Source organism: Harpia harpyja, chromosome 8 (genome assembly GCF_026419915.1).
Source record: "Harpia harpyja isolate bHarHar1 chromosome 8, bHarHar1 primary haplotype, whole genome shotgun sequence".
Lineage (NCBI taxonomy): Eukaryota > Metazoa > Chordata > Aves > Accipitriformes > Accipitridae > Harpia > Harpia harpyja.
In genome coordinates this window covers 51,572,285-51,589,449 of record NC_068947.1, presented here as the reverse complement: position 1 = coordinate 51,589,449, position 17,165 = coordinate 51,572,285, and the positions used below count along the sequence as shown (strand labels likewise).

General features: G+C 42.6%; 1 protein-coding gene across 1 annotated transcript in view; it reads right to left on the bottom strand.

The window, feature by feature from the left end:
* CASR (calcium sensing receptor) overlaps window positions 1-17,165 on the bottom strand; it is a 78,057-nt gene that overhangs the window by 36,137 nt on the left and 24,755 nt on the right. Inside the window, exon 2 of the mRNA XM_052795041.1 lies at window positions 5,915-6,360. Coding sequence (XP_052651001.1) covers window positions 5,915-6,099 — 185 coding nt within the window. The 5' untranslated portion in view covers window positions 6,100-6,360. The remainder of the gene's footprint in view (window positions 1-5,914; window positions 6,361-17,165) is intronic.

The following is a 17,165-nucleotide window of genomic DNA, read 5'->3' as shown; positions in this document are numbered from 1 at the left end:
CAGCAGTGTGTGTTACCATTAGAAATAATTCGGTCATTTAGATTATTTTTTGCTCTAGTTGCAGCCATTAAGGAGCGAGATGCAAGGGGGGAGAGCTGACATATGCTCCTGATGTTTATTTACAGCATGAAGCCTGTACTGGTTTTATTTTGGAGGGGAAAGGAGGGTAGGGGTTGTTTTCTGGGAGCTAGACTCCAAAATGTCTTTGAAATGCTCTTGATAATTTACCTCAAACTAGCCTGGGCAGGAGACCTGCAGTTCTCTTCAGTTGCAACTCTGCTGATAGCAGCATCAGCAGATCAGGAGAAGAGGATCAGATGGGATGGAGACAAACAGACCTGGCTCTGTCTTCTCTAATACCTGATAGAACTTCAGACAAGGTCTCATACAGCGTCATATCAGTACCGTAACATGGATATGGTCAGATGAAGGCAGTGCCACTAAACTGGTCTAAATGAAGCAAGATTTCATGATTCCTCCAATCCCTGTGAATGGAAATTGTGTGGATAAATTCTCTCCCATTGTACTGTAAGACCCCAGCAAGGAGCTGCAGATAGGTTCCTCTAGGCTTGGTGTGTACATGAGTGATGGGTAAGAGCAGCCTTTGAACCTGGCAGCAGGTTATGCTGATCCAGCTGACCTCCTGTGCTATGCTGCTGCTGTGACTAATATGACTAGTCACTGGAACGCTCTGTCAACCATGCAGAAATTTGATCGGTAATTTCCATGAAGAAACTGCAAAGGATTTGCTAACAGAAGCAAACTTTTAATCAGATTTCCAGAATCTTTAAATAACCACTGATATTTTCTTGGTGGAAAATAAGCAACCTCCAAAACTTATTTTCTGCCATATTACTTTACAGGTATGTTGGCATAGTCTTGTATTTTAACATTTCTGAGATGTGGTGCTATGAAAAGTGGCCATTAAACTCTAAATGAGAGTTTAATGTAAATAATTCAGTGCCCAAAGGTGTAGATAGGAATTTTTATTTACACTTGGTTCTTTAAAGGTTTCCTTTCTGATACCTGTTCTCCCACCTGTCAGAGTATGCAACCCACTGATCTTCCTACTCCCAGGCAGGAGCACAAACAGGGAAAGATAAATCAGAAACAATTCCTCCACAAATCCTCAGTTTAGTTGTCATGTCTGCAGGGGATGGATTATCTTTGCAGCAGCCCAGTTTGCTAGATCGTAAACTCGCAAGATCTCACTGATTCCCGCCAGTTTCTTTCTAGTTGGTAGAAATGTGTCTGTCAAGGGGCGCTCAGGATGGCTTAAATGTCTCCGTCAATGTTACAAAGCAAGGGTATATAAATTAAGGGACACAAGCTCACGGCATGGTTTAAGCTCCCTGTAGCTCCATCCCCTGTTTGTTTGCTTGTTTGTTTGTCTGGTTTGGTTTGAACAGCTCTTACTGTCTGGATCCAGCAGGGAAATTAGTCCTGATCCCTGTTGGTCTCCATAAAGGAGTAATTCACAGCCTCATGTGAATTCATGACCTTCATTTATCAACACTTGCAAGGCACTAAACTAAAAGCAATAGAATATGAAGGAAAAGGAGAAAGTAATGTGAAAGCTCTAAATACAGCTTTCACTTCCCCTCCCATATCTGACAGGTACTTTTATTCAAGAATGGTTACAAATCCTGCATATGCCTCTTGGCTCACATTAGTACTCCTCTTTCTCTAGTGGTTGTATGCACATACTAATTTCTCTGTCCTCTCTAGATTTCCAGTACATTAATTACATGTTATTGCTGCTACTACTACTACTGCTATTACTAAGCTATGCAAAGGGGAGACCTTCAGTCGTTTGTTAGATTCCTGCAGTCAGTAGGTATAATGAGTTGCTTACCACTCTTACAAGCTAGGACTATGGGTAAGGGGAATTGTGCAGACCAAAGAAAATTAAAAAATTATAATTCAGAAGGTGAATGGAAGAGAAAGAGGAAAAGGAAATGATTTGGTCTTAGGGAGGAAATTCTAAATATCACGTTATGCATTCAGTTCTGCAGTGGGGTTGGCAAATACATCCACAAAGGGTAGAATTAAAATTCTCTGTTCTCTCAGATGGACAGACAGACTCAGTGAGCTAAAGCGTCGCAGAGCTACGCTCTGTGAAGTCCTGCACTATGACATGGGGACGATGTCTCACCACAATTTCACAGCCTGAAGGCTATGTGTCACAGTGTGGGACCTTGGCTAGATTGCTGATCAGAACACAGGAAACAGGCATTAAAAATGATGACCTAGTAACACTATATTGGCAACACTGTCTGTCAGCTCAGTAAAGGTATATCTTCACTGCAGTTCATTACAGTAAGGAATATATGGGTATAGCCCACCTGTGCAATAATGCTAACAATAACACTAACGATACCACCACCACTACTGTTAATCTACATGAAATCAAGTAAGGACAGAGAAATCAGGTTATGAATAGGCCTCTGTAGGTGCTGACAGGGAATGGGGGTCAGGGATTGCTTGTGCTGTGCTCAGCCTCTGCCTCCACTGCACACATCAGATATGCATCAGCAAATGTTATATGGAAAGTTGCTGCAACAGCAGCTGAGGCATACAAAGACAGAAGGTGTATTTATATCAAATGCGGGATACTTGATTGCTTAAAAAATAAACAGGAAACAAAATTGCTCTCACTTTCTGTACTCCTATCTGACATTTGGTGTGGTGAAATCATGCATAAGTTTTCACTTTGGACTCTACAACTCAGTGCTTAAAGCGTGAAGATGCATTTTCAGTAGAAACAGCACAAAAAGAATGGAGACCAGATCATTACTGTTCCCTTTTCCTTTCACTGCTGAGTTATGCCTATAGTTTTCCAAATAATCATGTGCAAGGTAAGCACAGTAGGTTCAGGCCAGTACGTATGCTGAGCTGGGGAGAAACGTGGCATGCCACAAGAGTATGAAGAGCATGAAAACTGAAAAACTGGAGAGAAAACTGTCCTACCCATTTTGAGAAGCCCTGTTTGGGAGCACAGGTATGGCACTGAACACAGCTAAACATGTGGGAAAATGTCCCAACAGCACAGATCAGGTTGAACAGTCCTCAAAAGAAAGAAAAGCCACATTGTCTTAAATTGTTCAATATTGAACTCCAGAAGACACCAGGGCAAACCACCCACAGGGTTTCAGTGGGACCCTTAGGTCTTCTCTTGGTTTCAAAGCAAGGAGCTTTTCATATGGTCTGAGGACTTGCTGCTGCTGCCTAATGGAGGAGAGTATGAGGAAAGACAGATGCCCATAGTCCTAGAGTGGCCTTGGTCTAATTTTCTTATGTGACCTGAGACACATTTTCCTATGAAATAAAGAGATTAAAAGCTGTACACAGACATCTAAAAAGGGGACAGGTATAAAACTGATTAGCCTCAGCTTTGAAAAGATACAGCAGCGCTGGAGAAGGCTCATAGAAGGGCAACAAAGGCATTCAAAGGTATGGGAGAGATTTAGCACCTTTGGTTTGACCAGGTACAGCCACACTTATGCTCCTTTAGCAGATTTCCCACCCTACAGGACTTTTTGACACCACAAGATTAGGGAGATTTTACTTCGGGAAGAAACTGGGGCCCATCTTCCCCCCACCCCCCCAGAAAATATGAGTTCGATCATTCCAGACTAGCCAAGGAAACTCGAATGTGATATGAAAGACTGTAGCTCATGACTTGAAGAATGTATTGGGCTCTTACAGTCAGCACACACAACCCTGCCACAGGCTACTACCTAATCATGGAGTCCAAAACCAAAAAGGACCACCATGGGTGTGTTGAGAGATCTCTGTACAAGTCCAGCCAGAGGAATTTTCTGACCTAAATACTGCTTAAAATAGAAAACCCTTTCAGGAAAAATATCTGCTCTCAATTTAACATGTACCAATAACAAGGAATACACATAAACTGTCCCATGGATTAATTATCTTCATCATTAAAATCTGATGACCAGTCTCAAATCGTCTTCTCAACCCAATTCCTTCTGAATGAAACCTTTCCTGGAAATGGACGTTTGCTGGTAAAGATGTGTGCAGTGAAGGAAATTCCAGTCATCTCTAGTCCAGTTATCCCCTTGTTCCTATTGTAGTTGCTACTACCTCTGCAGCTAGATCTCTGACCTTCATTAAGTATTCTCTCTATTTGCATCATGCTATCAACTCACAATTTATCCAGTTCCTCGAGGGAGTGCAGCAAAGTGCCACAAATGCCTTCTCCTTTAGTCAACTCCTCTCTTTTGCACCCACAGCTTCTTGGTGCAGGGGTAAGAGGAACACAGATTTTACCCAGGCAAATTTCAGGTGGAGGATGTCTTTTAGCAGACCAAATGCCACCCAGAAGGATCTCCCATTGTGTCCTTAAAACAGCTGGTCTGGCTTTTCAGGATTTGCCTGTTGCTGGCAGTGCTACCTCATTAACAAATCTTTTGGCAACCACGTACTTGTACTCAGGGGGGAACATTCTCCTGTGATCCGTTCTAATAACGCAACCATGTCAAGACAGTCACTGAGGCAGACCCAGTGCTGACAGACATGAAAGCTATGTTCAGTTTGCAAATATCTGCACTGTCCTGCCTGCCACCTGGAGCAGGTGAAGAAGACAATGGAGCTGAAAACATCCATCACCTTTCAGCATTCCACTTTTAAAATGCTGCATCTGGGAGAGAAAAAATGCTGAGAATCTGGCAGAGATTCTTGCTCCATGAAATAGACATTCCACATACATTTAGTTCATGACTTTCTTGTGCATACACAGAAGAAGCCAAAAGAACCCCTGCTTAATTACACTTCTTTCTGTCTGCTTCCTATGAGAGCATCTGGGGATGATCTCATAACCGAGATGGATGTGTCTTGCTCAGCGTCTCAGTGGGAAACCACACCTGAAATCTGTAAGCATAGCAGGAATGCTGTCAGCCATTCTTCATTGCCATCTGCAACAAAACTGTACTAGATCCCCAGTCTAGCATGAGAGGTCCAAATAATTCCAGATACACAATTTTTCACATGTGATTACAGAAGAGGTCCCATAACACTAAAGTGTTTTCCCATGCATGGTCATGAAAAAATTCCACATCAATTTCTTATATTTTGTTTATATGACATTTCAATTGCAATCAGTTTCTGTCACACTTTCCACTTGTTATGTGTATTATGTGCAGGGTTGTAAGCTTAAAAATTCGTCATGTTTCATCATAAAAATGGCTACACTTCAATAATAAGAGAATTTGTTTTCATGTGCATTTCTCCCTCCAGGGTTAACTGCCAAATACTTAAGACAAAACCTATATGCACTGTTTACACAGAAGAAAAGGACTTTGGGTGAGGAAAGCCTGGGTAAAGAGTTCAAGTCTGGGACTTTGTAAAGATCCTAAAGATATTATCTATGTGTTCAGTGGGATTTTTCAAAAGCAGTGACCTATCTCACTTTCACCTATTCACTTGTTTAGGCAACTAAACAGTTTGTAAAGTCTCAGAAGATGAGAGGCAGAACTGGAAAAAAAAACCCAAATTTGATTTCTAAGCTATTTTGCTATGCATGACTGTAATCAAATGAACTTAAGGGCACTATGGGTTCTTTTCTGTCCTTCTGCTAGGAAAGCTGATTTCAGAAACTATTCAAATGTCCACTGTGAATGGCCAGGTAGATCAGTATATTCATGTTTTGGCAGCTTTGGGTAATACCAAGATTGCCCTCTTTCACTGTCCAAATATTATTTTTGTTACTGTTTAACATAGGCACCTCCTGTCTTTACACACTTGTTTTTTCTATTATTTACACCATAACTTTCCATTGCCTCTGCAGGCATCAGATCACAGACCGTGTTTACACAATGTATAGCATGCCACCTGAAGTCGAGAAAGGTCAAGACTTACCCACCAAAACTTTTTATTTTCCCTTTTTGTGGCTTACCTTATACACTCCACAGATTCTGGTCTTGATTTTAGATCCTGGTCTTTAGCAGCCACTCCAAAATGAATGGGGAACAATCCTCCAAGAATAATGTCTCCCTTCTTCTGTGCCCGTTGGTTTGGCCCATAGGCAGCAGTGTTCCAGGTAAATAGCAAAAGAATCAAGCAGCAGCTATATAAAGTCATTGTTCCTCTTTTCACCAGGGGGTTATAGGATGCAAAATTGGAAAAGATGATGTAAGAAAGCAGATGTTGTAATATGTAAGATTTTCCTTTCCTTAATACAACACAGAGAGGATTTCGGACACATGTCTGCAGGGAGATAAGCAACAAGGTGGGAGCCACAGTGCTGGTGTTTCTCCCTCTGTCTTCCCCATTGCAAAACAACAGTTCAGCAGTCCTTCCTTCTTCATAACCAAAGCATTACGGAGAGCCCATCTCTGAGAACTGTAAAAGAAAGACATGAAAAGTGATCCCAGCTACACACCAGGGCCCCACGCTGCCACAGTGGTTCTGCTTTGTCAAATCAACCCCTCAGTATGGCCCCGAGGCTATGCCCACTCAACAACCCACCCAGGGCACATACCAGCCTTGACAGAGTAGGCGAGGCACCCCGGTGATGCCAGCCACACCTCCTCAAACAAGTGTCAGATGCCTAATTCTCTATCACGTATAAGGTGCATTACTAAATATTCCTATGGTTCTGCGTGACTCTGGTCACAGGAGACCCTGTAAAACTTGTGATCAGACCTCCATGAACAGAGTACGCTGTGAGAGATTTGGATGGGCAAGTGGGGAATAAGGAAGCATCAAATGGTGTAAGAATCAAAGCTTTCTCTTAAGCAAATAACTATGATAATCTTGCAGTGTTGGTCCATCCCCTCCTTTCCCTTGATCGTTCTTAACTCTCTGGTTTGAACTTATCCTTGCTAAAAATGAAACAAGGTCACAAGAAAGACTTCTTTCACATTGAAAGTGAGGATGACTTCCAGGGAAGCATTTGAAATCAAGATACTTCTCTGTAATGAATCATGAAGGCTTGAAACATTCAGTGATCATGTCATTGCAAGCTTAGCTATAGAGCTTTGAAGCCTCCATCCTAGGGATGAGAAATATTGCAGCTTGTCTGTGCTCAATACATTTTCCCTGCAGCACGTCTACAGGCCTGTCAAATGAAGAACTAACTTGATTATGGCATATGAAAATGGCTATAGCTACGGGGGAGAAGGTAGCACAAAAAAATCACAATAAACAGCTCTTCAGCCTATTTGGAATAGGTCTAAAAGCTAGTAGTAAAAATCTGAAGTTAGTCAAATTCAGAATAGAAGGTAGGCATAGGTTGCTAATCCTGAGGACAGTTAATTTCTGAAGCAAGACAACAAGAGTTTTCAAGTGCTGAGAACCTTTTTATGAGGATGACTTATTATGCACTAAACACACCTAGGCAGATTTGACTTCTACCTAGGTCAAAAAAGGAACTACTGCAGGGAAACACTGTGATCATGGGGGTTCTTCTAGTAGTCAGCCTTAATGATTATGCGTGTTGTATGACCACCAAGCATTTGGAAATATTTCATACATTTTTGTTAAAATGAAGGTCCAGATGCAGCAGTCAATGGGAGAAGAGAGATAAAGCTCACATCATTCTCATGCCTCTGCGGTCAACACAGACAGCTGGGTAGACGCTGCACTTCTCTGTGGCAGGTCCACTCTAAACTATTCTTTGGTCCTGGCTTGAACAAGCACATTTTTATTTGCAAGGGCAATCAAATCTTTGGCTAGAGATCAAAATATGTCTAGGCAAACAATTTTCTACCAGGAAATGTGGAGTCACAGGGAAAGATTTTGTAGGAACATACTGGTTTTCATATGAAAAAATATGTATTTCATGTTTGCAGCATCCAAGTGACTCAATCTAAAGCCAGAAACTCCCATTTTTGGCAAACTTGACTGCTAGTTCCTTACTCCTGAATGGGGATTTCAACACCATCCTCAAAATCTGAAACATGGACATGAAATGTCCAGCTGCTGCTGACACTGGCAGTCAGAAAACACTTTGGGATGTTCCTCTGGCAAGCCACTGGAGCGATGTCACACTGCTCTAGCCAGGATACAATATCGTCTATCCCTTGAGAGCACCTTGTCTCAACATCTGACTGGTACCTTTTACTGAGGAGCCTCTGGTATTGGCATGTGGCCCTTTGACAGCAGGATGACAGAATTTTAACCAGAGCCAGGATTAGGAGGTGACAGAGCAGTGCAACAAGGGAGTGTCCCCAGGCTTTTGGGTTCTCATTTTTCCTGGTAGGCGGACGGTGGTTCTTGCTTCTTCAGTGCCCAACAGAATAAGAAACTTGCCAAGTTTCAGCTAGGGAAAGGTTATCTTCCTCCCACCACTCACGGATTCAGAAAAGATATGAAAAAGTGTATCAGTCATGTTTTAGACTCATGTTCTCTCTCTCCACCTGGCTGAGGCTAAGTCTGCCAAGTCCTATGGGATGAATTACTGAAAGTCAAACAATCATTGCAGTCAGCTGCAGACACTTTCCATTCTGTCCTGTTTCACAAAGTCCTCCTGCTATCTGATGCCCCATAGAAATATCTACAATCATCTACAGAATGGGTGTCTGGTCTTGTGGCAGGAAGAAAGACATGGACTGCCAGCTGCAGAAGAGAGCTTTACACCATGACCTGCTGCCTCGACACATAGCTAGCCTTCCTCTACATACAGCCAGACAGATGGTGAATGTGCAGCAAGCTCAGTGCTTCGTGAGCACATCAAATTTATTGCAGATGGGGAGGTCAAGTATAGCATGCATGCTGTCTACATCTGCTCACAGCCCACTCCCTGCCCCAGCGTGAGGACCACTTAGGAAAGTTTCCACCCACATGGAGAACCTTAGCCAGAGCATCCCTGCCACTACTCTGCCTGTCCTTTTTCCCAAGCACCGCTCAGATCAGGCAGCAAGGACACACGTAGTCAAACTGTTGTACTATTGTCAGTCTAGTCCTTGCTGCCATCTTCCCAAGGGCACCCTCCCAACACTGGGTGAACCGATAGCATGGGCTCCCTGAGAAAAAGAGGGGTCTGCTCCCCAGCTGAACTGCTTCACCTGTTTTGCAGTCTGCTCTTCAACCTCATCCAAAGGTGGGTAGGGCCCTCATGAATTGCTCTGGGGCCTGCAAACGGTCTGTGAGAGACTGGAACTGACAAGTGAGGTCTGTCACATGAACTCTGGTCCAGCTGGTCCCAGTGTGAGTGACACATCCCAGTGGAGCAGGGTGCTTTGCCTTTGGTGAAGCTGATTGCACTTGCCTCCTTGCCTGCTTCACTGATCTATCTCAGTAGATACATCTCCTGCTTAACCACCATTTCTGTCTGGCACAGGCATGAAAATCTATGCTGAGAGCTTCTGTTCTTAGAAGCAACTATGAGCTGAACAAAATATTTTTACACTCATTTTGATTAGATTCTGTGCATGTTCCAGAATGAGCAGTCACAAGAAAATCAATAACAACAGGCTAAAATTGGGTCCTCTTCTGGACAATTCAGTAAGAAACAGCAGCCAAAAAGTAAGTAAAATACTCTCCTGGGTAGCAAAATGAGATTAAAAACTGGGAAGTAATGCGGCAGTATTATTAAGTCAATTTAAATATGCTTGCAGATAGTGCTGGCTCAGTGTAGCATATAGCACATATGAAAGCAGCTCAGAAAGCCAGCAAAAATTTGTGTGTCAAGGAGTCACTTCATGGTTAGAAAGGTTGGCACTGTTTAAATTAAGAGAGGATACGAAGGAAAGGGAAGAGCAGAAAAGATCTGAAATGATAAACAGTACATGAAGCCAGATGTGACAGGCAAGAGCTCATGGCTGACACTTGAGGGCAAGGGGAAAGAAGAGCAACCTGGAGCTTTGGCCAAAGACCACTTTCTGTGGGGAGCCCTCTGCCCACATCTGCTAGAGAGTGAGGGGGTCCAGGGGAGCCGGCATCACGGGCACAGCAGTCGTGCTAGGGAGGAGCATTCTTGTTTAAATACCACCAGGTTTGAGGATAGTATGACTAAAATGCTGGTAATCACATATCGTAAGGAATGGACAAAGCCTGCTGTGCCCAGACCAAGGGCAGGCTGGGGGGTCACCCCAGGGTTGAGGAGTCACCCCAGCCAGCAATGTAGCCTTCCAGGAGGGCAGGGAGGAGTCCTATGAAAGGGAAACAAGAGGAAGAAGGGTCTGGATTTTCATTTCTTCAGTAGTAAGAGGAAAAAAAAAGAAGCAGGAAAAAGAGCTGACACAGTGTACTGAGGTGAGGGCTAGCTCAGGTGGGGCCAGTACTTTGAGGCAAGATGTTTGAAGCCGGGAGAATAATTTCTGAAGAGAGGCTGCAAAGACATGGGATGGTCTAACTAATGCTATTTAGCCTAAGGCATCCCCCTCCCCTGTCTCCCTCCCAGCTGGCAAAGAGACCTGGGAGATGGCATGCTTCTTCAGGGGCAGAGATGGAAGCAGCCAGTAAAGGGGTCCCCTGAGCCTGGGCAAGGAACCGTGTGTAGGACTTAGCCAAGGTGGGATGGGATCAGTGACTTCTCCATCTGCTGTGGGAAGAGGGTGAGCCTGAGACCGCAGCCTGCTGATTTGTTACTCTGTTTTTCTGCTTTTCCTTTAATAAGGCTTTCTTTTACCTTAAGGTTCTTTGCTTATGAAAAAGGAAATAGTTTTCATCATGAACAGATAGACGATGTAATTTAGTTTGCTGGGATGCTATGGAGGGGTTTGAGCTGATGCTACTGAATATTTAGGAACCACTCTTTGCCACCAGACAGTATATGGCTGAAGTATTAAATGTAGAAAAGTAAATTCACATTTTTATTTCTCCTTTCTCACAGTAGACAAAGTTGAAAGATCTAAACTGGTAAAATAGAGTTCATTTTAAAACAGCATTTACAGTGCTCAGTACTCCAAGATGTCATTCAAGAGTATGAGAAGGGATTAGACAATGAAAACAAAGTTATTCATTCATGGTATAGGGTAACACTTGATATCCCCCCTGAATAATTTGGAACTAGCTATTCTCAGGGACATGACACAGAACTGAAATAATACCAGAGGTGCTGTCTGTGAACAAGATGGGCTGTGTGTATATAAAACACACCCTTGAGGCAGCAACCTGCGGGATAAATGTCCAAAGATGCACTGGCACAAAATGATATCCAGAAAAAGCAAAACTAAGTGTACGCCCAGCTCCTTGTAAATCTCAGTGTCAAAATTTACAACTCTGCATACTTAAATACCAACTATAGCTGGGAAACCAAGTATCTCAAACTCATTTAATAGGAGACACAGGTCTCCCAGCTGCTTTCAAGTGCTCTCCACACCTGAGGTTGAATATATTTGAAGATACTGATTTCCTGATGAACAGTTATTAGCTTGCTGCCAGTGCCCCAAGATAATACCCTCTAGTATCATCTTTTGTTGTGGCAAATCTTCCTTCAGTTCTCTTTTCTTTAATTGGATTAAGATTATGAGCCTCTTCCTTATTAATGGAAAGCATTATGCAGCCAAAGATTGAATTACCTGCTAATGCATGCCTGAAGACATAAAACTTAGCAAAATATAGGTGGAAATTGTACTACTAATAGAACAATTAGTGTGGTCTTGCAGTTTTCAGCTAATAAATTAAAAAGATTAGATTATCAAGAAACTGAATTAAGAAGGAAGCTAGGAATCCATTGCTATTTTTTTCCCTTGCAAATATTTCTACATTTAAAACATTATTTAGTATTAGCACATAAATTCTTTGATTATAAGTTCTTCAGTGCAGAACACCTTTTCTCTGTACATATATTCAGCAAATAGAATTCCATCAGATTTCTTTTGCAAGAAAAATATAAAAAATAAGTATTGTAATTTCCATTTTTTTTGACACAGCCCTATTTTTAATCCCCCTCCCCTTTTTAAAAATATTCTTTAATTTTTTTTTGCACTCTGTTTTGTAACTATCAGACATTTTGATTTTGAACTCTCTTGGAACTGGTAGTAAAGTAGCAGCTATCTCACCTAAGCTTCAGTGGAGGAACTTAAAGTGTTTCCAGGAACAGGAGGAGACATCAGGACACTATTGGCATGGCAGAAACAGTACCTGAGCGGGGAGACATGGTACCCAGGGTACAGTCGTGGGTATTTGAACGGCTTGCAGCAATCGACACCATTTTGCTAGTTGAATGTATGTTTTAGTTGTCAGACTAAATCACACAGAAAAGCCAGAAATGTTCAATAAATCTTTGTTCTTTGGGTGAAAAGAAGCTGAATGGCACACTCATGGCATATATTACTTATGAAGTACCTCTTAATCAAACAGTAACTAACCACAACTCTAAATAGCAGCTGCTCAAGTTCACATAATAGCTGGGTTGGAAAGGATCTCAAGGGGTCATGCAGCCTGTCCCTTAGCCGAAGAAGGGCTCGGCAATAGTAGTGCTGTTCCTGACATATTTTCTCTAAAACCTTTTGGGGAAGAAGACCTGTCAGACACCCAGGGCAGCCTACTCCAATGCTTCTCTGCTCTTACCGAGGCAAATGTTTTCTCACATCTAACTTGAATGTTTTTTGTTGCAACTTAAGCCTGCCTTCTCCCATCTATCACATGCAGTCCAGTGCCTCCCTCCTCAAAATTGCCTTATTTGGGATTTGAATTCATCTACCCTTTTTGTCTTTTTTTTTAGACCAAGCAAACTAAATTAATTTAATCTTTTTTCATAAAGATGCTTTCCTGAGCTCAAATTATTCTTGTTTTGTTCCTCTGACCTCTCTCCAGCATGTCTCCACATTTAGTGCAGGCTGGTGCCCAGAAATGGACACAGTGTCCTTGCTGGGCCCTTACCAGCACTGAGCAGAGTGGTAGGATTACTTCGTGTGTCTTGCAGGCTACAGCCCTGTTTATACATCTCAGCGTGGCACTTGTCTTTTTTGGAACAGCATGACATTTTTAACTTATGGTAGATCATCAGCTGAACACAAGGCAAAGTTGAGCATGTTTATATCCACAAGGCCATGGAACCTCACGAGAAATTCTTATCTTCCAAAAGCCTTTTCCTCCCATTCAGCCCAAAGGTAGAACCTGCTAAACTTCCTGTGATTTACCTGGGTACCAACATGCTCAAGCTCAGCTGAGTCTCCCGGGCTTTTAGGACCTTTTTACAGCAGAGAGCTGGGGAAGATGCCTGATCCTGGCCATGGCAACAGGGCTGTCCCAGACCCCAAAAGACCCTGGACACCCACACAGCCTATTCAGCTGGCTTGTCCTGTCCCTGGGAGGCCTGCATGTCCCATGGCCAGCACAGCCTGGAGGTGAGGTTGCCCCAGAGCTACAATGTTGGGTGGTTTGGAGGAGCCAAGGTGTTCACCCACCCCTTGGGGCCTGTTGGCCATGAAGCAAAAGCTTGTGGGAACTCCAGCTGCATTTCAGCGAAGCACTGCCCTGCCAGAAGTCTTCCACAAGGCTTCTTGCTTTTGACAAATGATTGTTTTCTGATGAAATGCTGCTTTGTCAGAAAATGCTTGAGCACTCCCTCTTCAGCTTTTGATTGTTGAAGTTTCAAAGTTTCTATACCTTTCTAGAAGGTCCAGCATAGCTCAGTCAGGAGCTGTGCATCTGATAAAATAATTACTGGCTGGAGCGCTATACCTTGTGTAATGCAGGTGCTAGAATAATTCATTAGGGTTTTTTGTGGCTTTTAAGTCTGGGATTCATTAAGCCTCACTCTAACAGAGCGTTGTAATTTGCTAAAGTGACAGAAACTCCTTAGCGGATATCCTGCTGTAGCTTGAAATTCTACAGCAAGACATTCTAATGAAATTGAAATTCTAATGAAATTGAAATTCTAATGCAAGACATACGGTTAGATCATGGTAAGGTTGAAGCCATGAGCAACCCACCTGCCCTCAACAGACAAAGAAGAGGTTCAGGTAGAACAGAAATCACAGAGGATATATGTGGTCAACTTTGTGCCCAATGCATTGCTCAAGACAGCTAAAGGAGGGCACTTCTATGAAGCAGACAATGGACACAGGACACAAGTCTTCATAGTTCTGAGACTAGACAAGACTTCTAGTGCTGAGGTACCATGACAATATGAGAAAAAGTAAATTGTTCACGTACGTCACTGGAGCAGGCATTAGCTCAGCCTTCTTGCACCTCTTTGGTCAAAATGAGGGATGAGCGCATCAAAGACACAATCAAAAGCAGACTGCTAGTGTGCTCAAATGGAAAAGCTATGTTTGAACTTTGTCTGTGGAATTAAACTGTTCTGTCTTTAAAGAAGGCAAGCGTTAACTGAAAATTACTATAAAGCACTTATTGCCAATGCCGAAGGAGGCAATTCTTACATACCACGCTCCCCAAAACAGGGAGATTTTTGTCTGGACAAATAGCATGATTGGGAAATGGAATCTCAGCCTCAGAAAAGTTTGGAGAGTTCAGAAACAAGAGGAGTGTAGAGCAAAACTCAGATCTAGAATAATGACTCTGTTTTAAAAACACTACCGATACACTTAGTTTTGAACTAAATACAAAACATGAATGCTAGAACTTTTACTGAGAATAAGGCTTTACAAAATCATCAAGACCATCAGCACAGGGTCTCCAGGACAGTATTGCCATACACTGCTATTAGCTTAAGGGGGTGTTATCTGTTGTAGATGGAATTTAGCTGGCAGGAATCAGGATGCTAATATCCTATTACACTACAGAAAATATATGTTAAAAAAAGATACATTACAGTCACACTTGGCATCGGAAAAGCTAAGAGGAGGCCAAAAATACCGCGTACAAATCAGCCACGGTACTGAAGAAGCTGCTGAAGCTTGTAAATAGCAAGACCTGGCCAGTTCAAATGAAGAAAGCCATATTCTTAGCACTGGGAGGAATAGCCCACAGAAGGAAAAGTATGCCTAAGAACATGTTTAAGTTGGCCATGAAAAACCTAAGCAGTTGTCCTAGAGTAACATTCTGAATTCTCCAAGATAAACTAAACATAAAAAAAGAGAATATAGTAAACCAGGCAATTGTATCACATTTAATTCTGCTACATCTGATATGTCCAACATTGTTAAATTTGTCAGTGATTTACCATTTAAGTTTCTAGTATTTTCGTACCTATAACATTATTTTCATGTAGCAGCCATATCATTAGTTTTTCTTTACTCCTAAGATCATGTACTGGTATCCAAATAATAAAGAGCCTACCAAAAAAGAGTGTGGAGTCACACTCTGATCTGTGTTTAGCACTACGAAATAGCAGAGTGGCAGAAATATGCCTAGGGCATCACTGCTGATATTTTGCTCCACGAAGCAGCTTGAGAACAAGGAAACCTAAACTGTTAGAGGCTGATGTCTGAGTCTCTGGGGAACTGCAGATATGGAAAAAAGAGCCAGGACTAACCAGAACACTTTGTTTGAAGGAGTCTCAAACAAATTTAGTGGTAGCAACAGCAGTCAAAAGAGCATCAGCTCCTGGCTCTTGCACAATCAGGTAAAAATCCAAACCTGCCCACAGGCAGCATTTACCATGTGTGGATTTAATGTGGGATTACAAGGCCTCTGATCTGCCTCCCACTTCAGCACTGGCTCATAAAGTGCACATGACCACATGCCAAGCAGTGTAGCTGGGATTGCATGGCTTTATAGCAACCACCTTTCAACCAGGACTGTACCTGACTTTGGGATTCACTTAACACTTCTCAGGTAACTTGCATCAGTATCATGTTCAAAATCCTTGATCAGTGTGATTTGGGTCCTGGGAACTGATATCCCTTTGTGGAAATAGTTCTGTGTGTGCTGATGGTGGGAAGCAAAATACAGAAGTGGCAATAGAAAATACCTTAGAGACTCACTGAATGCACTCAGCGAACACCATTAGCAGACACAGGGTGTGTTAGCAGACACAGAGCTCTAAGTGGTTTCTGAGTAGTGACTGCTTGGTGGAAATCTATGTGAAGGGTGACCTATGTCTTTGGAGCCATTTCTACACAGGCATGGCTGTAAGCTAGCCTAAGCAGCAGCTCTAGGGGCCTTATAGGCATGACTGGTTTTATTCCTCTGATGGGTAAGAGTTTTCTGCAATAAGAGATAAAGCTCATTTCTACAAGACATATCACAAAGCTCCGAAACATATACCAGCAGGGAATAAGACAATTCTGCAACTTCTCATCTTTCCACTCCTGTGCCTTCTTCACTACCAGTGCAGGAAAAGTGCATGTGTGTATACATAAAAGGGAGTACTGAAATGTATGAGGTTATCAAGGCATCCTACCAAGCAAAGCATTCTGCTGCACCCCCAGCGCTCACTGGAAAATGACTAGACAAGAAACAACATGTGACAAATTCATTAGATTGCTTAATGAACTGCTAAGAAACGCTGAGGAGCTACAGCACTGCACAGAAGCCGTGGCAGAACAGCAGGGCTTGGAGGGACTTCCAGGTCCTAGGGAGTTCTAAAGGCACAGCAGCCCATCTGCAGACTTTTGAGAAGTTGCCATAAACCCACTAGTTATTGACAACCGTAATTTATGCTGGGAGCTGCATTGGACCCTCCAGCAATCTCAGATTTAGAGACTATAGGTACCAGGGAATCCATCTGGTCTACATCTTAAAGCTGTCCTGTTTTGCCTCTCTACATCCCAGACTCCGATCTCCTCTTACCGTGCCATGCTTTACTAACTTGGTTGTTTCCTACTCCTCCTGTTAAAAGCCTACCATCTTACCGGTTGTTTAAAGTGGGTGAAAAGGTGCCTTAGATATAATATCAGTCTAAGGCTTCTTGGTAGTTTCAATGATTTTTCTCTTCATGTACAGGGGAGATAGGACCCTTAAGAATTGCAATAAAATAGGAGGTGAAATACTTTGCTAAGGTATCATTTTTTAATGAAATTAGTTTCCCTAACTTTCCTTGTTTCTAAAGAAAGTCGCACTAACCATGCTAACGAGCATGCATTCCAGTGACAGCTATTTTACCCCACCCCATATTTTTGGGAAGTGACTAGACCCTCCTGGACAGATGGAGAAAGAAAGCCTGGGGGATGCTCTGCAGAACGAAGACACTCTACAACCTTGTGGGATGATGCATACGGCACTGGGATGTTGTCTGCAAAATTTGATTAGTTCAGACTTTTGCCTGTAGGTGAAACAGCGAGGCATTCAACCTGTGTGCCTTTCAGGGTACCTTACATTCCTGCATATTATATATACATTCCTGCATC